The 23,033-nt window shown below is 39.9% G+C and overlaps 1 protein-coding gene across 5 annotated transcripts in view; it reads left to right on the forward strand.

The window, feature by feature from the left end:
• EPHA6 (EPH receptor A6) overlaps positions 1-23,033 on the forward strand; it is a 1,031,027-nt gene that overhangs the window by 972,805 nt on the left and 35,189 nt on the right. For all 5 annotated transcript variants that reach the window (XM_051859384.3, XM_051859387.3, XM_051859383.3 and 2 more), the window contains one exon: positions 16,825-16,974. In XM_051859384.3, the coding sequence (XP_051715344.3) occupies positions 16,825-16,974 (150 nt within the window). The remainder of the gene's footprint in view (positions 1-16,824; positions 16,975-23,033) is intronic.

Genomic DNA, 23,033 nt, shown 5'->3' on the forward strand with positions numbered 1-23,033 from the left:
CCAGCAAGCTAACCAGTATTTCTCTTATATTGTTATCCCAATGGCTTTACATTAGGAGATAGCATATTGTTCATTCTGGCTTCACTCCCCAGAAGTTTACTGAATCACATTTTGTTTAACAACTTAATTCATAAATCTCATCATTTAATAGAATGAACTATTAAAATCTTCAGGACTTTCTATTAAAATAAACCAAAATTGTAAATAAAGGAATTCAAATGTAATGGGATTAGGCTATTGTTACCATTTTATCCTCCATAATATGAGCACCCATTGTACTAAATGTAAGATACCTCTTTTTCCCTAAATTGTAAAAGTTAATCCTGCCTTTCTAAGAGACTCTTGGGGAAGAGAGGGTGGGATCATTTTAGCTCTTATGAAAGAGATCGACAGCATTGGTTGAACTCGGGCAGAAAGCAGTCAGCCTTCGGGAAGCATTTCTGACCCCCACGCTAATACACTGCAACGCTGACATGAAGCTGCCCCCAGGTTCCAGAAAAGAAGGTGCTGGGGAAGGGCCTGTCAGGAGGGTGAGCCTGGCCCACACGGCTGTGGGTACGGACAGCTCAGCTCGCAGATGGCTAGCAGAGGCTAAGTGGAGATGACTGAGCTCACGTTCCAGATGCACACTCTGAGCACAGCCTTCCTCAAATGAAAGAAACTTTCCCAAAAATGAGGATGTTAGTTTTCATGATAGCCTATTGGGTTTCACACTTCAGGTATTTTTCTACACAAAGCTGTTTATTTTTCTTCCTCAATTCTCAGGGCTCTGCTTTAAGTTCAGTTGTGTTTACCAGAAAGACATAAGAACAAGTTTAATGCTGTGAAAGATGTTTACTTAGAGCCGTAGTATGACAAGTAGAACTGAGCACAGTGCAACTGACACATCCTATAAAGCTTTCCAGCCAACATTGGCTATAAAATCACCAGTGAACTTAAAAAAAAATGCAAAATACAAAAATTAGACAAAAGCATATAGATGAAAGCCACCTTATCAAAAACACAATCATGTCTCTTGTTTTGTACGTAAATAGTGGGTAAAGCTCATGGTAATCATAACTGCTGTTTTGGATTCCTTGACGTGCTTCAGCCACTTGACGTTGGGTCCTTTTCTCTAGAGTATAACTGAGCCCATGTGAAGTCCTCTGTCCTGAGCAGATTTGTGGCTAGGGGTAGGGAGTAAGAGTAGTTGATCCTATAAAATTTAATAAATTAGGACACTGAAAAGCAACCTGTCTGAGTGAATTTTCTTTCCTTATACACCCAATACACATATGTATGTGAGAAACCAAAATAAAAGTAGTTGGGTACTTACCCTTCTTCTCCTTCAGCTAAACTACTTACAGAAGAAATGTAATTCAGACTATGGTCACACAGAGCTGTGAAGAATTAAATGGACAAGGATAGATTGTTTTTAAATCGTTTTTAAATAGTACAATAATTTTGAATATCTATAGGAAATTTTTCTAGTCTAGTTAGCCTCATTCTAGAGATGTGGTGGTTTATTTTGTTTGTCAACTTGCCTCAACTAAAAGATGCCCAAATATCTGGTAAAACATTATTTCTGGGTATGACTGCAAGGGTGCTTCTGAAGAGATTAGCTTTTGATTCAGTAGACTAAGAAAAGAAGATCTTCTTTCACCCAATTTATTGAGGGCCTACCTAGAAGAAAAAGGTAAAAGAAAGACAAATTACTTCTGTGATGTCATTTGTGACTGTTATAGAGTCATGAAATAATGGCAGTAGCTTCTTAGACATGGCCTGATTTTCCCAGCTTCTACTTGTCCCTCTATTTCCCTGCTATTGCTCCATTACTAAATCCACGGTGTAGACAATGTGACCTAAAAAAAAAAATAAAAACAAAAACCATGATGTAGCATCTGCTTGCATAAAGCCTTTGCTGGGTGTCTTTCCATTGTCCCAAGATGAGATCAAAATTCTCTAAATGCCTCAGGAAGCCTATGGTGATCTCTCCTCTGCTTTGTTCTCTAGCTTATCTCTCCCCACTCCCCTGTCTCACCCTCTGCTCTTTGCTGCACTCAGCTTCTCTCAGTACCTCCGAGTCAGTTATGCTCTTTCTTCCACCTGTCCCAGTCTTGCTTCCTCCACCAGTTATTCCATCCTTTTTCACACCTATTTTATTTGTCTAATTCCAATCTTTTATAAGGTCCCGGCGTAGTCTTCAGTTTCTCTTAGAAGCTGTTCCTGAATCTCTACCATCATGGTGTCTATCACACTTCATGGCATTGTTTAGTGTGTGCCACTTTGCCATTAGATGATTAACACTGTGATGATTTTATGCCACATCTCCATCATTCACACAACTAATCATGAGTGATCACCTACTATGCTCAGGCTCATTTGTAAGCACTAAGTAGATAGCAAAGAACCAGGCAAGCAAAGACCCTGGCCTCAGGGAATTTCTAGTCTATAAATACAAAGAATATTTGTGAGCTACAACAGAATGAAAGAAAACAGGAGAATGGAGAACCAAAGAAAGAAAATGCATCAAGAAGAAGAAAGAGAGTAAAATAAGAAAAAGCTGAGAAACATTCAAGATGCAGATGGAAAGGACTCTTAGAAATTCAGGTTGATCTTTTAAAAAAAAAGAAAAGAAAATGATTTATTGTATATATTTGAAAGGCAGAGTTACAGAGAGAGAAAGGAAGAGGCAAAGAAAGGGTGAGATCTTCCATCCTCTAGTTCATTCCCCAAATGGCTGCAATGGCCAGGGCTAAGCCAGACTGAAGCCAAGATCCAGTATCTTCTTCCCATATGGGGTCAGGGGTCCAAGCAGTTGAGCCATCTTTCACTGCTTTCTCAGGTACATTAGCAGTGAGCTGAATTGGAAGTGGAGCAGCTGGAACTCAAACCAGTGTCCATATGGGATGCTGGCATTTCAGGAGGCAGCTTTACCAACTATGCCACAGTGCTGGCCCCAAGGTTAATTTTTTCAAAAACCCCACTCTACAATGCGTAAACCCTCTTTTTAAGACTGTACTTTGCCATTAGCTTGTGACATCATTGAAAGATGATGGAAATTGTTTCTTGGTTCATTCTACTTGCGGTCAAGTGCATCCAGCTCCTGTCCTCTTGCACCACTCAGCACTCCAGGGATGTCCTCCAGAGCCATCTGCTGTCCACAATGAACAAGGCTTCAGAACACAAATGATACACTTAAACCTGAGAAAAATGAGCTAGAAGGCTGTTTCTAAAAGCATTGCTTTTCCAAACGGTATTCACTGGAAAAATCTGCTACAAAACAGTGAATGCATTATACAAGTAAAATTAGACCTTTCAACCTACTCTGTGTGATGCATGGTTGCTCACACTGACTGCAGGTGATTCTGCCAGAATTAAAGTGATTTTATTTTTTTATTACACATTTAGTGCAAAAGGTCATAAGAGAGATTTAGGATCCCTGTCATCCTTTTACACTTAAAAAAAAAAAGAACTTATTTATACCACTTCTTTTTTTTTAACTTTTATTTAATGAATATAAATTTATACCACTTCTTACCACAAGCTGCAGATATTTAAGCAACAACAGAACTAGTACAAAAACAAATGAGGAAAGCAACCAAATTGTTTGATTTTGTATATAGAAATAGTGACAAATGCAACCCAAATTTTAGAAGTCATCTTTTAGAAACACATTTCAAGTGATGATGACATTGTAAATTCCTGTGGCCTGTCAATCTAAATATCTAACCAAGCCTCTAATTCCATGACCATTGCTGATGTTTCCAACTTCATAGCCATCAGTTTCCTCCTTGGACACCAAGCAGCAGCAATTTCAAATAGCTTGCCACTCCTTGGATACATGGTGCTATTCCACTCCTCTGTGCCTCTAACCTCATTAATTTCTCTGAATGGATACCCTGGCCTACTTGTCTTTATAGTCAAACTCTTATTTTTCCACCCTACCAAAGCAATACCTCTTCTGCAAAACTGCTCGCTCGGTCTCTCTCCTTCTCACTCTCTCTCTCACTCTGTCTACAGTCATCCCAAAGTGCTGCTAGCCCCCCTCCCCCCCCCCCCCCCCCCCCGCCTTTCTTTTGGCCACCAGCACAATCTGGTAGAGACTTTTGTTAGAGGCCTCACCCTCTGTGCTGCCATTATTATTTACATCATTGTCTCTCCTGCTGTAATGTGATCTTGCTGAGGACAAGGACTCCTGTGACTGTAGTACCTGGCATGGAGATGTATCCTGAAAATGTGTAATCAGTCAGTGAATGAATGAGTGAATGATTGCTATCTGTGATTTTCAATGCCTCTCTGATGATGCCCAATATGAACTGAAAATTCAGACTGGGAAATTCTCCTTCTTTTCCTTTCCTTATCATTAACCAAGTTCACAATAATGACTAAGAAGGAACTGAAAAGTAAAATGTGAATTCCTCTTATATAGTGTGGTTCCAAGACTGCTGTTCATTTTACATCATTTGCCTAATTCATCCCATCCAGTCATCCCTTCAGCAAATAATCATTAAATTCCTATTATAGTCATAGCACCATGCTAAATACAGTAAAGTAGATTATAAAGAATAAAAGACCCTACAAGGTTTTTATAACCTTTCTGGGGAGACAGTATTCCTGCCTTATTCACAGGAGATATATCCAAGACCCCCAGTGGATTCCCGAAAAACAAAGATAGTAAACCTATTTTTCCTAAGTGTTCATGCACGATAAAGTTCAGTTTATAAATTAGACACAGTAAGAGATTAACAACAGTAACTGATCATAAAATACAATAATTAGAGCAATATACTATAATAAAATTGCCAATATCACTACTCTTTTACTTTGAGGTCATTACTAAGTAAGATAAGGATGACTTGAACACAAACACTGCAATCCTATGATAGCTGATTTAATAACTACAGTGGTTACCCAGAGATGTACCATGGGGTGCCTTACACTGAACAAAGGGATGATTCATGTCTCACATGCAACAGACAACAAGTGTCACAAGAAGGCACAAGAGGAGCAGTTACTTTAGTCATGAGGAAATTAAGATCTGAAGGACTGATGGGCTTTAGAAAGGAGAAAAGTTAAGAAGACAGAATTCCGGGCTGGAATAATGGAATGAACAAAAGTTCAACTGCCAATGTTCTCAACTGTGAATGTGAGAATAAGTAAATTTTTGGCCATAGCTTATTCACTGTATGCCAACTATAAAGCCTATTCAAAGTACTAGCATTCTAACAATTCAGCCAGTCTCACTTAAAATTTTTTATTAAATTTTTTGTTATTTTCAGATCCAGTTACTTCCAAACTCTTATTTTTAAAGTTCTGGTACACCTTTGAGTGTACGTTCCAAAGACCTACGCTTCCCATAGAGAAATGCTTCCTCAGTCTTTCAAAGATGGTACTCTCTCCTCTGTTGAATGTTCATCAGTCTCAGCAGCTGCTCCCAAACTGACTGCTTCTAAAGATGTCATTATGTCATCTTGTCTCTCCTCTTAGGATTATACCGAGAGCTAGCCTTTCTGACAATGGGTAATTTGAGGTCACAGTTCCACTCTGAACTCATGTATCATAACATTACATGTGACAGCTGCAAAAGAAGACCTGATTCTCAGATATGTCTGGTCAAAGCACCATGGATCTGTCAGGATCAGTGTAATGTAATGTGAAAAGTACCTATGGGCACACAGTGCCACAGAAACAACCAAGTTCTGTACTAACCCTTCTGTGTTTCCTTAGACAGAATGAAGGTTGTGCCTTCTGTTTTAAATATGTATATTAACAAGCCAGAGAATATTAAATCTTCACATGAACTGTAAGATCTCCCAGCCCAATCCCCTCAATTTACAGAAAAATCTGTAACTTGCCCAAGATCACACAGAAAACCAGTGAAAAAAGAGGGGCGAGAAGCCAGGTGTCAACTTCACAGTGTTTTCTTTCTCCACAGTGCATACTATTTCTCCAATATAAGCACCCTGGGACTTACAAGAGTAACCCCTGTGTGTACCACAAGTCCTACATTCTTTCTCTCCCTTTAGTCTTTGAATAGTCTTTAAAACAGGATTTGCTAACAACACTAGCATAGTTGCCCTCCATATTCATGAGTTTTGGCATTTGAAAATTCAACCAACTGGGAAACAAAAATATTCAGAAAAAAATATGCACCTGTGCTGAACATGTACAGACCTTTTTGCCCCCTTCTGATTATTCCCTAAACAATAAATTGGCATTGTATTAGATATTGTAAATAATCTAGAGATGATATAAAGTATGTGAGAGAGCATGTATTTAGGTTACAGTGCAAATACTGTTGTCATTTTATGTAAAGGAGTTGAGCATCCATGGATTTTAGAATCTATGGGGGTCCTGGAACCAGTCCCCCTCAGAAATTGAAAGATAATCATATAAATACAGGATGCCTCACTTTATGCAATTCATTTTTCTAATGATAGTATCTAATTTCTTCCCAAATAAATGGTATCTAACCACGGATGGAGATGGTGTATTAGTCTGGATTCTCAGAGAAACAGCCAGTAGGGTATACACAGATGTATGAGGGGGCTTATTGTGGGAACTGATCCCTGCACTTACGGAGGTGGAGAAGTTCCATGATATCTCATCTGCAAGGTGGGGAACCAGGAGAGCTGCTGGAGCAACTCCATGTGAGTTCAAAGGCCTGAGAATGTGGGAGGAGGACAGGGATGGCAGGGGGACACTAGAATAAGTCTTTAGAGTCCAAATTCCCAGGAACAAGAGCTCTAATGTCCAAGACCAGGAGAAGATGGACATTCCAGCTCCAGAAGAGAGAACAAATTCACGCTCTGTCTTTAGTTCTATTAACCCACATTCTGGCTTAGCTTCTTTACTCAATTTTCTAATTCAAGTCTCTTCCTCCAGAAACATCTTCACAGCCACACCCAAAAACATTGTTTTGCCGGTTCTCTGAATATCCCTTAACACAATCAAGTTGACACATACAATGAACCACCAGAGATGGTGCAAGTGTTAGTCACTGCTTTTTATCAATAGTATTCTCACAATGCCACATGATAAGAAAACAAAGTTTTTACTATCTAACATTGTGCATCAATTTGAGGCCATTGAGATAAAAATATTTTGTAAACTCTCAAAGATTATGTATCTGAAGAATTATTAAAGATTCAATACTAACAAAAGCCAATAGCCTGAAACCATTAATCCCTCTTTTCCTTCTGTGACTTGTATGGTACATTTTATAAAACTGTGTTACTTTTGTGCTAATACATATACTGTCGATGAGAAGCTTTTAAAAACTTCATTAAAATACACTGGAGAGGGAGAGCTGGGGTAGCTCATCTTCTGCAGTGCTGGACTAAAAAGAGAGAAAGAATAAAAGAGACAGATAGACAGACAGATGCTTGGGAAGAGCACTGCTGTCCAGAGAAGAGTGGGAGCAATATCTTTAACTGTGTATTGTCAGCTGTCCCCCTGGGACTTTACCATATTGTACATTTGCAAAGCCATAACGAGTAATAGGTTGTGTTAAAAACCTTGCCTATACTTGTCAGCAGTGTTTTAGGATATCTATACTCAGATCCAATGGCAGTCCTCATAGTAATGTATATGTTTAATTTTCCCATATTATAGTAACATTGTGCTATGCATTATCTGCCTTAGAGGACAGAACAGAAAATCTAATTTAACAGATATCCCCCAGAATAGTGTCACTCAATGATGTAGCACCTATGTTCTCATAGAAAGTGAAGACTGAGAAATAGATGGTAAAGAATTATTTTCAGGAGCAATTTAGGAGGAAGCAGGTTAAAGGGATCCTAATTCTTGAGACTTTTAATATACACTCTGTTTTTATTAGGGGGACAAAAACTAGCATTCACTGAGCTTCTGATACATTTAAACAATGTGTAAAAATGTAGGGTAGTTTCAAGTATGTAGTGTGAAGAGAGGAGAATGAGACAGTCTTGCCGCAGTTAAGAATTTCTTTAACAAAGGAAAATGAAGCTAGTGGTTTAGCTATTCATGTTTACTTGAAATCATTTCTCATCCGTTCCTATTCTTTTTGAAAAATACCTTCTAAAATAGGTTCCAAAAGTAGATAATTGTTTATTTCATAATCAGAACAGGGAGTTGGGTTACAGTAAAAGGAGGAGTGGGTGGGACAGCAATGCCTACAGGACCAGGAAGATAATGGAAATAGGTCAGATGTATCTGATGAAAGACTGGGCGAGAGGATGCAGCTGTGGAGCCCTGGGTAGTTCATGCCCTGTCTAAAGACATTTAAGATTCACTTACTTTAAAAAAAAAAAAAAAAACACTAAAAGCCTTGAAAAATTTAACTGCAGGCCTATTTTCAGTCCAAAGCCAACCAGTTGGTGAGCTCTGGGTTCATAAAACCCAAGCCCTTAGATTTCAGTGAACACCTATAGAAATGCCTTCAGTATAAGCAATGAACGCCTGGGACAAGGGGAAAATGCCAATAAGTCTTTGTCTTATATAAAATTATTTAGAAAGATTAGTTCCATGTATTTATTACCTAACACATTGCCATTTGCCACAGATTTCTATAATGCATATCATCCTGTCAAAATTGGTATGGTCTTAGTCCATTTTGTGTTGCTATAACATAGTACCTAAGATGTAGATTTATAAACAGAAGATTTAATTTTTATTTGTTTGTTTGAGAAGCATAGACAGAGAACTTATCTTGCAGTTCTAAAGGTGGGAAGTCAGAGGTTGAGGGACCCACATTTGGCAAGAACCTTCTTGTTGCCCATTTCATCCCAGGGCAAATGGGCAAGAGAACATGAGAGAGAGAAGGGAGGGGGGGCCTGACTCATGCTTTTAGCAAGAACCCACTCCCTTGATAGCTAATCCACTCCACAAATTTAAATACATAAATTAAGGACACAAAAACAGTACCTAAATGCCTACTATGTGCCAACAGCTAAGAAGTACTTTATATATATTAACTCATTTAGCAAATGTTACCCAGAAGCCAAATTATGAGAAGTTTCTCCTTTGTGACTATAAATGAATTCATTCCATCATTAGTCCTCAGTCTTCCTTCAGGTGAGGACGGATGGTATGCTCGTATTTTAGAACCGGGTAAATCCTCTCAAAGTGCTACAAAGCTGCTCTAGATGAGATGAACCTCAGTGAAAGAGGGGTGTGCATGCTGTTCTCTGAGCGGCGAGGCAGAAGCCATTTTAAGAGGTCTGTACAGTATAGCCTAACTCTGCACTAGAATTTGTTGTTTTGGGAATGCAAACTAAGAAGAAATGCTTAAGACGTGGGCTTATTTTTCATGATCAGTGATTAAGAGAGAGATGAATATGCCTTTGGTGAAGGTTGTCTGTGTAACCAGAATCTGAGATATCTTTCTGCGAATCACTGTGTCTTCTCCATACATACAGTGGACTGGGCAGAAGGCCCAGCAATGCTGTTCCCTGCACGAATGCTGCTGAAACCAGATGACCTCTCACAGAAAATACCACCGAAATGAAATAGTAAAATTGGAAATCCTTTCATATGAATTCCTTCTTTTTCTGTCATGAATAAGACCCCATATTAAAACTTTTCCAGGCCGGCGCCACAGCTCAATAGGCTAATCCTCCGCCTTGCAGTGCCGGCACACCAGGTTCTAGTCCCGGTCGGGGCACCAGATTCTGTCCCAGTTGCCCCTCTTCCAGGCCAGCTCTCTGCTATGGCCCGGGAGTGCAGTGGAGGATGGCCCAAGTCCTTGGGCCCTGCACCCCATGGGAGACCAGGAGAAGCATCTGGTTCCCAGCTTTGGATCAGCGCGGTGCACCAGCCACAGCGGCCATTGGAGGGTGAACCAACGGTAAAGGAAGACCTTTTTCTCTGTCTCTCTCTCTCACTGTCCACTCTGCCTGTCAAAAATAAAAAAATAAAAATGTTTCCAAATACCCAGTGGTAACTCATTTAGAGTTCAGAAGCAAAAGCGGAGAGAGAGAATCGATGTCTTGGTTCTATATCTTTCCAAGATGTATTATCCATGCTACTGCCTTCTTAAAAAAAAAAAAAAAAAAAAAAAAAAAAAGGTAAAGCCAGTGCCACAGCTCACTTGGCTAATCCTCCGCCTGAGGTGCTGGCACACCAGGTTCTAGTCCCGGTTGGGGCGCCGGATTCTGTCCCGGTTGCTCCTCTTCCAGTCCAGCTCTCTGCTGTGGCCCAGGAGTGCAGTGGAGGATGGCCCAAATCCTTGGGCCCTGCACCCGCATGGGAGACCAGAAGGAAGCGCCTGGCTCCTGGCTTCAGATCAGCGCAGCATGCCTGCCGTAGCGGCCATCTTGGGGGTGAACCAGCGGAAGGAAGACCTTTCTCTCTGTCTCTGTCTCTCTCTCTCTCTCTCACACTGTCTATTTCTGCCTATCAAAAAAGAAAGAAAGAAAGAAAGAAAGAAAGAAAGAAAGAAAGAAAGAAAGAAAGAAATATTTAAAAAAAGGTGTTTACATTATTCTACCTCTTGCTACCTCTTGCTAACCACTCAGGTTGATCGCTAAGACCACTAACTACTGGTCAAGGATGTGATCCAAGAGAATGTCTGTCATCCTTTCTGTCAGACTGTTAGCTGACACAGTCAAGTACCCACTTGTGTGGTCTGTCTTGTTACAATTTAATGGAAGCTCAGAAACTGTAGGCAAGTGGTAACACACATTACAGTTTATTGTCTTATGGTGATTAAAATCTGAAATCCAAGACTCAAAGTGTTAGGATTTTCCCACAGCCATACAATAAATTATTTTTATGATTTATTTATTTACTTGAAAGGCAGAGTTACAGAGAGGCAGAGGCAGAGAGAGAGAGGTCTTCCATCCACTGGTTCACTCCCCAAATGGCCACAATGGCCAGAGCTGGGCCAATCTGAAGGCAGGAACCAGGAGCTTCTTCTTGGTCTCCCACACAGGTTCAGGGGCTCAAGGACTTGGGCCATCTTCCACTGCCTTCCCAGGTCATAGCAGGGAGCTGGATCAAAAGTGGAGCAGCTGGGACTTGAACTGGTGCCGATAGGGAATACCAGCACTGAGGTGGCAGCTTTACCCACTATACCCCAGCGCGGATTCCAACACAATGAATACAATATAGTTACATCTCACAATTTGCAGTTCATAAAGAAAAATATTTAATCAAAATTGCCCTTGGACATTCTTCAAATACATATTCTTTACTCATTGAAGTTTGACTACTACAGAGATAGATTGAAGAAATAAATCAAAGGAAAGTCTTCAGGCAAATTACTGTCTATTCAAACCATTCGCCTTTAATTTCTTTTAAAGTTTATTTATTTATTTGAAAGACAGAGTTACAGAGAGAGAGGGAGAGACACAGAAATAAAGAGATTTCTAGCTGCTGGTTTACTCCCCAGATGGCAGCAACAGTAGGATCCAGGCCAAGTCAATGCCAGTAGCTAGGAACTCCATCCTGGTCTACCATTTGGGTGGCAGGGATCCAGGAACTTAGGCCATCCTCCACTGCTTTCTCAAGCTCATTAGCAGAGAGCTGCATTGCACATGGAACATCTGGGACACAAAGTGATGCTCATATGGGACGCCGGTACTGCAGGTGGTAATTTAACCTGCTGCACCACAACACCAGCCCCCACCATTTACCTTTAGAATAACTATCAAATCTGGTGAATGAAGATTAGACAAATACCTGGAAAATGTTCTTGCTTCTCTATGGAATTTTTCTATTTGGCTTCCATGTTAAGCCTCCATAACCTTAGTACATATCAGGTGATTAGTCACTCCTCTGAATATTACAGGGTTGGGTTCTAAATCCTAGTTGTTAAGTGTACCTATAATACAACTCATCTCCAGTGCACAGGGTACACATGTATACACATGTGTATAGTACTCTTGGTTCCCCTCGAAACACTTTTTTCAGCTTCAACCAATACCTACTTATTAGGTAACAGATGTATATATGATTTGAAAAACAGTGGGAAAAGAGGCTTACTAATAAGGGTCCCAGTAGCAGTCTAGTTTGCTTACTTCCTATGTCTTATCTTTCTCTCTAAGAGGGGAGGTGTTAGTACATATGGCTCTTGAGCTCCATTTAATCATTTTGATTAGCATCTTTGGTAACTTTTTTTCTCTTTCATAACCATATGGTAAAGCAACATGTAATGTTCCAATGATTGTGATTTCAAAACTAAAGTACTATTTGTTCCTTCTGAAAACCTGAAATGAACATCTTGTAGTTGATGCGTTGAGGAAAAATACCCTAGTGCATTATTTCTATCTATGACTCAAGATCATGGGCAAAAACATGTAGTGAGATTAACTCCCAAAAAGCGTAAGTTGGTACATTCAGTTAAGAAGAAGAAGGACTGGGCTTCTGCACCTCCGCTAGTGGAGGAAATAGAAAGAGAGTGATAGTTTTATGGGCCTCTGCCTTTCTGCCTCATCTCGGAATTATATATGAAACTATATTCCTAGACAGCCTTGGAAAAGAAGATTTGAATGGAATGCTTGCTTCTCTCTATCACATATATGCTCAAAATTATTAGTTTGTGCAGCATCAGGTTCATGCTATCATGCATTTTTGTTAATTACAATCGTATTTCCTACTTTCAACTTTTGTCCCACTTTTTCCTATTTTTTTTTATTCCAGCTCACAATTTTTATTTCAAGATAATACTTGGAACAGAGTTTGAAATATCAGTGTACTGTTCATTTTGCAATGTTATTTGAACAAAATACTTGGAAAAATATTATGGCTTTTTAAAGGGATAGCGTATTTGTTTCCTAGGGTTTCCATAATAAAATACCATGGACTGGGTGGCTTCAGCAACATTTCTCCCAGTTCTGGAAGCCGGAAGTCCGGGACCAAGGTGTCAGCAGGCTTGGCTTCTCTTGAGGCCTCTCTGTGGCTGGTGGATGGCTGCCTCCTTCTGAGGATATCCTCACACAGCTTCACCTCTGTGCCCATACACCTTTTCCATCTTCTTATAAGGACTCCAGTCATGTTGGATTGTGGGCCTATCCTAGGGCTTCCTTTTACCTTAGTTAGCTTAAAAAAAAAAAAAAAACTATCTCAAAATATAGTCACACTGGAGGTTAGAGGTTAGGGCATCCACATTTGAATGTAGGAGGACCACAATTCAGCTCACAACAGGTAACAGTGCTATTAATCAAATACTCTGTAATATCTTCCCTTTGTGGAGAAAATAAAATCTTATGAAGGATAGTGATAGCATTATCATTGACATGTGATATCAAGTTATTTGAAAGAGGAATTTATGTGGCTCATTCACATGAAATAGGAGATATCATTTATAAGTGAATGAATATAAAATAATCGCTAACTCTGGGATTGGCCTATCTTAATAGAATTCACAAAGATTCAGCAAAGGAACAGCCTGGCAGACCAGCAGTTCACACTTCCACGCACTGTTTGTGGCCAAACAAAGAAAGATCCAGAGCCAGAAAGGCCTGTGGGACTGTGGCTCTTGCATCTATTCTGAGGTCTATCTATAGCTTTGGTCTTAATTTCCTGGAAATGTGGCTTCCATATTTGAAACAAATCTGAGTCTTGTGTGACATCAGTATGCAGAACCACAGAATGAGATACTTGAGCCACAAGCATACAAATAAAGGATGCTGTAATACCAGTGTGCAAATACAAGCAGGGATGTCCTTGCCCCCTCATAAAGACTATACCAATTGTTTTCAGAATATTTCTGTATATTTAGTTACATCATTTATACTGTTCTAGTTTCTGAATTTTTTTAATGCCTTGGATGAGGGCTGTTAAATTTAACAACTAAAAACATAGGTTGCCCAGGTATTGAAACCCAGGTATCGGGCCGGCGCTGTGGCTCAATAGGCTAATCCTCCGCCTTGCGGCGCCGGCACACCAGGTTCTAGTCCCGGTCGGGGTGCCAGATTCTGTCCCGGTTGCCCCTCTTCCAGGCCAGCTCTCTGCTGTGGCCAGGGAGTGCAGTGGAGGATGGTCCAAGTGCTTGGGCCCTGCACCTCATGGGAGACCAGGAGAAGCACATGGCTCCTGCCATTGGATCAGCGTGGTGCGCCGGCCGCAGCAGCCATTGGAGGGTGAACCAACAGCAAAGGAAGACCTTTCTCTCTGTCTCTCTCTCTCTCACTGTCCACTCTGCCTGTCAAAAAAAAAAAAAAAAAAAAAAAAAAAAACACCCAGGTACCAAAAAACCTAATTCCTTTATGGCACATGCTTATTCTGAAAAGACACTTGTTATTTATCCAATGCTAATTGGCTGTGGCAGCCCAACTCTGAGTTCAGGAATAAATCCTGCAGCAGGCATTGGGTACAGCAGTTCAGATACCACTTGATACACCTTTGTTCCTTATCAGAATTCGCGGGTTTGAGCCCTGGCTCCACTTCCAAACTCAACTTCCTGTTAACGCTCTCCCTGGGAAGAAACAGGTAACAGCTCAAGTACCTGGGTTCCTGCCTCCCCGGAGGGAGACCCAGACTGAGTACCAGCATCTTAGCTTTAGTCTGGCCCAGCCCCAGAAACAGCATGCATTTGGGGAAGAAGCCAGCAGGTGGAAGATCTCTCTTTCGCTCTCTCTCTCTCTCTCTCATTCTCTCTGTCCCTCCACTCCCCTCCCCAACTCCTTTCAAATAAATGAAAAAAAAAAATTTTAAAAGCATGAAACTTCTCCTTTTGCAGTTCCCTGGACTTCCACATCCTCTTCAGCTGCCATCACCAACTTTGTAAATTTAATTTCCAGGTCTTCATTTGGTACTGTCTTTAACTTCTACCCCAAAGCATAAAATATTCAGCGTTCAGGATCCCTTTCATTATGCTGCTGTGATACATGGCTGTAAACCCTCTGTGTCAAGAAACAAAAGTTCATTTCACTGAACTTTTCACCCACACTGAAGTATTTACATCTTTTTATTGATGCTTTATAATGCTACCTAAAGAGATGGTGAGGAGTCTTAGGCTCTACATCTCTCAATCCGGGACTCATTGACTCACTTGTTAAATCGAGGCCTGGGATTCAGTATTTTCCCCCAGGTTCTCACAATCCCATGCTACAAGTCTTTGAACTGAGTGTTCCATCAACGCTCTCATTTGCTTTGTGAAAACTAAATCTTTCCTATTTCAGATGGACCCCTTTACTCTTTTTTTAAAAGATTTATTTTATTTATTTGAAAGAGTTACAGAGAGAGGTAGAGACAGAGAGAGAGGTCTTCCATCCGCTGGTTCACTCCCCAGATGGCCACAATGGCCGGACCTGTGCCAATCTGAAGCCAGGAGCCAGGAGCTTCTTTTGGGTCTCCCACGTGGGTGCAGGGGCCTATTAATTCTCATAGTACATACTCATAGTTAATTCTCTGTAATTGACAGAGATCCTACATGGGGAGTTAGTGCACAGTGACTCCTGTTGTTGATTTAACAATTGACACTCTTATTTATGACATCAGTAATCACCCGAGGCTCTTGTCATGAGCTGCCAAGGCTATGGAAGCCTCTTGAGTCCACAAACTCCAACCCTATTTAGACAAGGCTATAATCAAAGTGGAAGTTCTCTCCTCCCTTCAGACAAAGGTACCTCCTGGCCCGTTCTTTCCACTGGGATCTCTCTCACAGAGATCTTTCATTTAGGTCATTTTTTTCTTGCCACAGTGTCTTGGCTTTTCATACCTGAGAAATTCTCATGAACCCCTTTACTCTTAAAGTAAATAGTGTTTCAATTATTAAATGAGTAATAATTAGATTACTAACAGCTTCACTCTTAATGGAGTTTGTTTAACCTCAATTCCTCAAGGTCCACACACTTTGTTTCTTTCTACTCCTATTCATCCTAACACTGGAATTTACACACATTGGGTAAGCAGATGATGTGACCATGAGAATGCTGATAAATAATTAAAAAATTAAAATTTATCCTGGGGGGTTCCTACTGTCAAAAATAACTCTTAGCAACCAAAGCCAACTCCGGTTTGAAAGGACGCCTGTCTGGGAGCAGCTCTTTGTTCTCTTCCGCCATCTAGTGGTGCCAAGGTTGCCCTCATCCTCTGAACTTGAAATTCCAAGCTGCTAAGACTTTAAAGATTATAAATCTAATGGATGAATGATTTTCTTCTTGTCATTGCAGTAAAAAAAGGATTTATAGAGTGTTTCAGTAATAAAATGTATAATAAATGTTAATAAAAGTTAAGTATAACAAAATGGCAGACTTTAATACTTGAACAGTATAGATTAAATTCGTGCAATTTAATCTCTTTAATATGTTCAAATGTTAACTTGAACACTGAAGAACAAAAATATAAAGTATCCTACAGTGGTTCAAAAAAGGTTATCCTTCTCAGGTGCTCTTTGTGTAGTGTTACAGAGTATTTAAATAAATGCAGTCATTGCAGATGAAAAGAAAATGAAATGCTGATAAAAAGTGAGTTGATAGAATGTCTCAGTTCTGTATTTAACCACTTTTCTTCAATTAAGTTAGAGCTTATTCTCATTATTATTTATAAATGCAATACAATGTTTAATGAGTGTTGAATGATACTTAGTTTTAATGTCCTATAATCTGGAACTTTCTTCAGATGGCATAATAGTGGGTTTAATTGTGTGAGTCTAAAGTAAAAATAAATTTCTCTGATGAATCAAAATATTTCTGAAGTGTGACTTATTTCCCATTAAAGTCTTTTTCACTGCATAACTATAGGAAAAATATTTCTGACACTTTAACAGTATTCTAGCTTTCGCTTTACTTTAACATAGAATGCCAATGCTATTATAAAGTATTTAGATCTTTCTAACAAAATATGTTTAATGGAAATACAAATTTATTTTTGAATAGAATTGTGAGGCAGCTGAGAAATCTCCAATTTGTTTTCCAGGGTGGGAAAATCCCTATACGGTGGACAGCCCCAGAAGCTATAGCCTACAGAAAATTCTCCTCGGCGAGTGATGCCTGGAGCTACGGCATTGTCATGTGGGAGGTCATGTCCTATGGAGAGAGACCCTACTGGGAAATGTCTAACCAAGACGTGAGTGCTGCTGATAGTTACAGTGTCATTTTGTGAACATAAACTCTGGAGCTTTGGGGAGGGAGGGAACAGGCCTTTTGTCCTCACTCAGGCTAGCCTTCATTTGCCTGAAAGTTGATTAGGGTCAGTGACTAAATGTGAGAAGCCAAAGAATCTCCCACTCTCTAATCTGTATTTGGTGTCATAGGAGCCTGCTGATGGGCTTTGTCAGGTGGGTGCCAGATCCGTCCCCCGCAGCTGACACTTCTACACTTGTACTAATGCAGCATCACTGTGCTTTTGCAATAGCCTTGAACACCAAGTAAGACAAAAGAAATGGCAATGTTTACCTTTCCTTTCTTTTGTACAATTCGATGCACCTGGTAAAGAACAAATTAATTTGGACTAGATATCACTTAGAGGGAAAAGAGTGAATGCTTTCAGGAAGTGTGTTATCAGTCTGTGTCAACCAGAATAGTTCTTTGGAGATACACGGCCATTTCTGTAATGTTTTGATTCTGTTTTGCCTATACAAATTACCTTGGTGATTGATAATATTACAAAACAATCTAATTCACACATGGAACCTCTATGACCAATCCACATTGGTAGAAGCAGCAGTCAGAAGATATGAGTTCCCTAATAATGCAAACAAATGCACTGTCCCCTTCCTCATCTCAGAATTCAAGCTTTGTCTACTCACTTGCCTTCCTCAAAGTGTTTGATGGTTCCTGAGATAAGGATGTGGGAAATTACCTATAATGTGATTCTGAATGTTCATATATGCTAACAAAGGTTGCATACCTATAGATAATCCCTGAACATACAGAGAAGACAACTGTTGCCACTACGATTTCCCTTCTCCCAGTTAATCACTTGAGAAATCCCACAACCTTCAACTTACTGTGCCATCTCAACCTCATATTGCCCGAGCAGTTTAAGGACTTTCTCAGAGAGAAAAATGTATGTTTTTCTAATGTGGGTATAGACAAGACTGGAGTCTAGATGGCCAGTCTAAGCTGTTGTTTCTACCTGCCACGTGTTGTTGCTTTAGAAGCTCAGCCTCACTTAGTCCTGTAAATGTCTGCTGATACTGCAGAAAATGCCAGGTCCAGAAACCCACGCAGCAGCAGGTTTGAGGTCAAACACACTGCTCAGTCATTGCTCTCCAGAACATATTGTCAAAACACAAAGCCAGCTTGGCTGGACATTTCAGAATTTGGCAGTAAGTACAAAGTGTGCTGTTTCTAGCCACCTCTGCCTCACCCTCAACAGTTAGACATTTGGGATCCAGGTTATTTACCTGGAGACTAATATTCTCTATGGAATTCTGCTGGAAGGATTTTACTGCCCTTCCCTGCCACCAGGCCTTGTTTGGAGCAATTCCTGAACACCTTTCCAGCTCTTCCTAAAACTGAATTCCAGAAGCAGAAATTTCATTCCCGATAAAAATTCATGTTTTTGGGTTTTTTCTTCTATTTTTTAACTAATTGAATAAGGTAATGAAAGCCCTGAATTCAGTCACCATAGCTCTTGTTCTTCTCTATATCCAAGGTAATTCTTGCCTACTTACCCTATTTTGATAAAAATTTGCTACTGGAACAAGTCTCCCAAATAAAATCCCCTCCAGAATACAAGATCCCGCTTGCTGCTCTGAAAAGTGCCCTCCTCAGATGATACCCCACTCAGTCTTCGTCTTAACCAGTCCCTTGACACATTGAAAATTTAAAAATTGCCGAAGTCAGAGCAGTAGCATACCTATATGAGTAAAAAGTGTCTGAGTGTTCACAAATGATGTATATTAATTTTCTCATTACATGCAAGTACTACTGTTCTAACAAATCCGTTTAAAAATATTTATCAGGTGTGCTCTCCATTCTGGGAACTAGGAATACAGCAGTGAACAAATGTTACACTCACAAGGGACAGGGAAGATTATCCAGTGCAATCACTTTATTTATTGGTCCTGAAATTGAGGCATAGGGAAGTGGCATGGTTTCCCTGAAATTGTGTAAGGAATGGTTGTCCGTGACCTTAGAAAAGAATTCTGATCAACTTCTAGAGAAACTCCTGGGCAAGGAGAAGAAAAGAGGGAATACTTGTGTCTTCCATGGGGGTTTGGCTGACAATCTTGCCCTCATGGAGCTGACTTCTAAGGGGAGGGAAGCAAACCATAAATGAAATAAATAAATAAATTCTATGGGAGGAGGGCAAGACAGGAAGATAAAGAATACTGGGGGTTTGATTTAAGTACCTATATGAATATATTATAAAATATATTCACAAAAGTCATTCCTTTATGGTCATAAAAGTCATAATGAGTCATTCTTATTAGAATAATCATTCTTAAAATAGGATTTGACAAGTAAACATAAAGAATACTTTCTTAGTTTTTCCTACTGCCTAGATTATCCTAGCACCTGAGGTACATTGTAACCATTGTAACCATTTAGTAACCATGACCATGGTTATGTAGACTGTACTTCAACTGTGAAAATCATTTAACTTTTCAAAGTACCTCAGTTCCTTGACGAAAAAATACAATAAGGGGACTGAGTTAGATGACTTTAATGTCCCTTTTTAATGATACCAATGTTACGATTTTATAATGTCAGAGAAAATAGTTAATACACTCTTCTCAACAAAGGAAAGATCCAAATTGTTCTTTTTGGAAGTTCAGAACTTTGCTGCTTCTCTTTGGAGGTGCCAGGATTGAGACAGGGCTTCCACAGTGCAGAACAGCTACAAGTGAAGACGTCAGATCACAAGACAGATTTTTAGGGAGCAGCTTCTGAAAAAAAAAAAAAAAAGCAAATGTGTAGTTTTGAACCTAGACCACTATGTAAATTGTTCTGAATTGCTGCCTGCAGTAGTAGTCCAGATTCTGTTGTCAGCCCCTCCCTTCCTGGACCTCCCACCCATTCTGGCCAGGTACCTTGATGATCTGTGTCCTAGATGACCATCTAGAGAGTGATTTCATCTATTGCACTTCATGTGGCCGCAGAGACTGTATCTAGAGGCAGGAGAAGCTGCTGCAGCCAGGAATGGACTTCTCACATGAAGCCCATGATCATTCCTTCAGGACTGCAGTGTCCACAGCACAAGGCTGAGCAATTGCTCCACCCTGAGCTTGGTGGGGTTTCCAAGCCCATGTGGGGCCTAAGTTGGTGCATTTCATGGTCTTTGTGTGGGTTATCAAAGAATATTCAAGCAAAAATCTGAGAATAGGGGAGGAAGAGACAAAAATAAAAGTAGTTTGGAGAGAAAAAAAAAGCTCAGTCTTGAGGTCTTCTGATTGATGCAAGACTAAAGGAAAGTAGTAAGAGCTGACATCTTTCATGTATCTCGTGAATATTTTTTGCTGCTGCAGTAGAGAGAGTTAAATTCTGTTTAACTTAACAGATTGGAAGTCAGCATATCTGTGACAGATCCTGTAACCAGAATTTCTGTTTGGAAGCAGAATTTTCTCAGCTGCTCTCTCCAACCACTGGCTATTCTCTATTTGTCCTGCGTGTCTTGTTTATATGGTTAAAGTATAGTCTTATTTTTCACTTTTTCCCACCAAGGTGCAGTTTAAATAAAGAAAGTAATGTGATAGCAAAAATTCTACTATATTCTGTTTGAATATTTTATATATTTTTACTACATTACCGTGTGTTTAACAAGGCTATGAGCACAGATCAAATGGAATGTTACCATGCTTCACGATTTTTATGGGAGTTTAGGAAATTCCAGATAGTTTTCATGAAATAGTGTCTCCATTCTACAGACTATGGCATATATTTTATTACAATGAACAATTCTGAATTTGCAGAATCTGCTTTGGTGAATAATATAACAAATTTCCCAAAGGTCACTGGTATTGTACATGAAGGAAAGGAAATGAGATAAAACAGACTGCACACAACTAGTAGCTAAAAGAACTAACAAAAAACAACATCAGTTGCCATCTAATTAGCCCTTCCACAGTTACCTATTAGTCTTGTCACAGTTACTGGACCAAGCATGCCTGTAAGGGAGTGATGGGTAATTCGAAAAACCAGTGCTCACTCTCAACACACTCTTTAGGTGGACAGATGAAGTTCTGGTGCTTGCAAACCTTTACGCCCTCCCCACCCTCACTCCCACTATACACTCATCAAGAAGAGACTAGTGCCTTCTATATATATATGCATACACATTTATATGTTTCTGTTGTGATAGAAACAACATTGTGTGAACATAGTTAAATCAATATGTATGCACATATATATGCATATGTGTAGAGAAAGAAAGCATACAGAGTATTATTCAGAATTCTTTTTTAATGTTTTATTTGTTTTTACTTACTTGAAAGATTGACAGAGTGAGAGAGAGAGAGAGAAAGAGAGAGAGAGATCAAATTTCCATCTATTGGTTTACTCCTCAAATACCTGTAACAGTTGGGGCTGGGATAGGCCAAAAACAGGAACCAAGAACTCCATCTGGGTCTCCTACATGGGTAGTAGGGACCTAAGTACTTGGGCTACCAACTGCTACCTCTCCGTACCTTAGCAGTAACCTAGATCAGAAGTGGAGTAGGGACTTGAACAGAGGCACTCCAAATACAGCAATGGATACAGCCCAAGCAGCACCTTAGCCAGTGCCAAATGTCTGTCCCTGCTCACTATACTTTCAATTACAAGTGACAGAAACCCAACCTAAACTAACAAAAAAAAAAAAAAAAAGGCAAATATTTCCAAACATAGTTTAGGGAATCATGCAGGATTCTTAGTGCTTCTTTAGGTTTTTGACCTCACTTCACCTAGTAGTAAATTTTTCTTTGCTGTATTAGTTAGACTAAGGGCTAGACATTCCATGTTAGCAACCTCAGCAGAATATCTGTCTGTAAAATTTATTTACCAGTCCCAGAGAACACTGTAGCTGGCCTACCCAATTGTGCACCAAAAGCATGCCAGAGAAATGAATACTGTGATTGGCCCAGCTAGGTTCATGTGCCAGTCTGTGCATTCCAAGGTGGATGGAGCACTTCGATTGGCAGTTCCCCCACAGTCAGAGCACATGAGCAAGGAAATCCCCCAAAGGAATGCGGTCACACTTACAGAAGGTGTATTACATTTTCCCTTTTTGGTATACATCATTTTCTGGGGCAGAATTATTTAGTGATGTGTCATATGGCACCAAAACATTAACAGTGTGCATGGTTATAGTCTAATGAAGCCACAGATTATATTGGAAAGGCCAGTAGTACTGTAGGGTCTTGCAGAATTATTTACATTTGGGCCAGATAAATCTGTCCTGTGCCTTGTAGAATATTTTGCAGGATCCCCAGCCTCTACGCACTAGCTGCCAATAGCACTCTCCCAGTTGTGACAACCAAAAATGTCTCCAGGTATTGCTCAGTTGGAGATAAGGACAAAATCACCCACAGTTAAGAGTCACTGCTTTATAAACTAGAAAGGTCTAGGTTCAAATCCCAGCTCCACAAGTCACTAGCCGCATATTAGGCAGATGGATTAGGCTTTTTATAATATTAATAGTATCAGGGTTCAAAATGCCCAGCTGCAGAGGTGAGCATTTAGCCTAATGGTTAAGATGACAGTTGAGACACCTGTATCCCACAGCAGAGTACCTGGGTTCACCTTCTGGCTTTGACTTCTGACTCCAGGTTCGTGCTAAGGCAGACCCTAGCAGGCAGTGGTGATGACCCAGATAATTGAGTTCCTGCCACCAATCAGGAAAACCTATATTGCATTACCTGCTCCTGGCTTTAGTCCTGGCCACTGCAGGCATTTGGAGAGTGAATCAGTGGATTTAAGCTATTTATCTTTCCATCTCTCTACTTCTCAAATTAAAAAAAAAAAAGCATAAATAAACAAAACTCGATTGCAGTGTTTAAAAGATTTAGGGATAATGTATGTAAAGCACCTGGTACTTAGAAGATGTTTAATTAATGAGTAACAATAATAGCTTGTATTTTCTAAGCTTATTATGAGCCAAGCATTTTGATCTTCAAAATAATTCTCTGAAGTAGATACTATTATTACTCTCATGTCCAGATTACAAAGCTGAGACTTAGAAGGTATCAGTAACTTACTCAA

Source organism: Oryctolagus cuniculus, chromosome 4 (assembly GCF_051225735.1).
Source record: "Oryctolagus cuniculus isolate XC-2025 breed Fujian yellow rabbit chromosome 4, ASM5122573v1, whole genome shotgun sequence".
Taxonomy (NCBI): Eukaryota; Metazoa; Chordata; class Mammalia; order Lagomorpha; family Leporidae; genus Oryctolagus; species Oryctolagus cuniculus.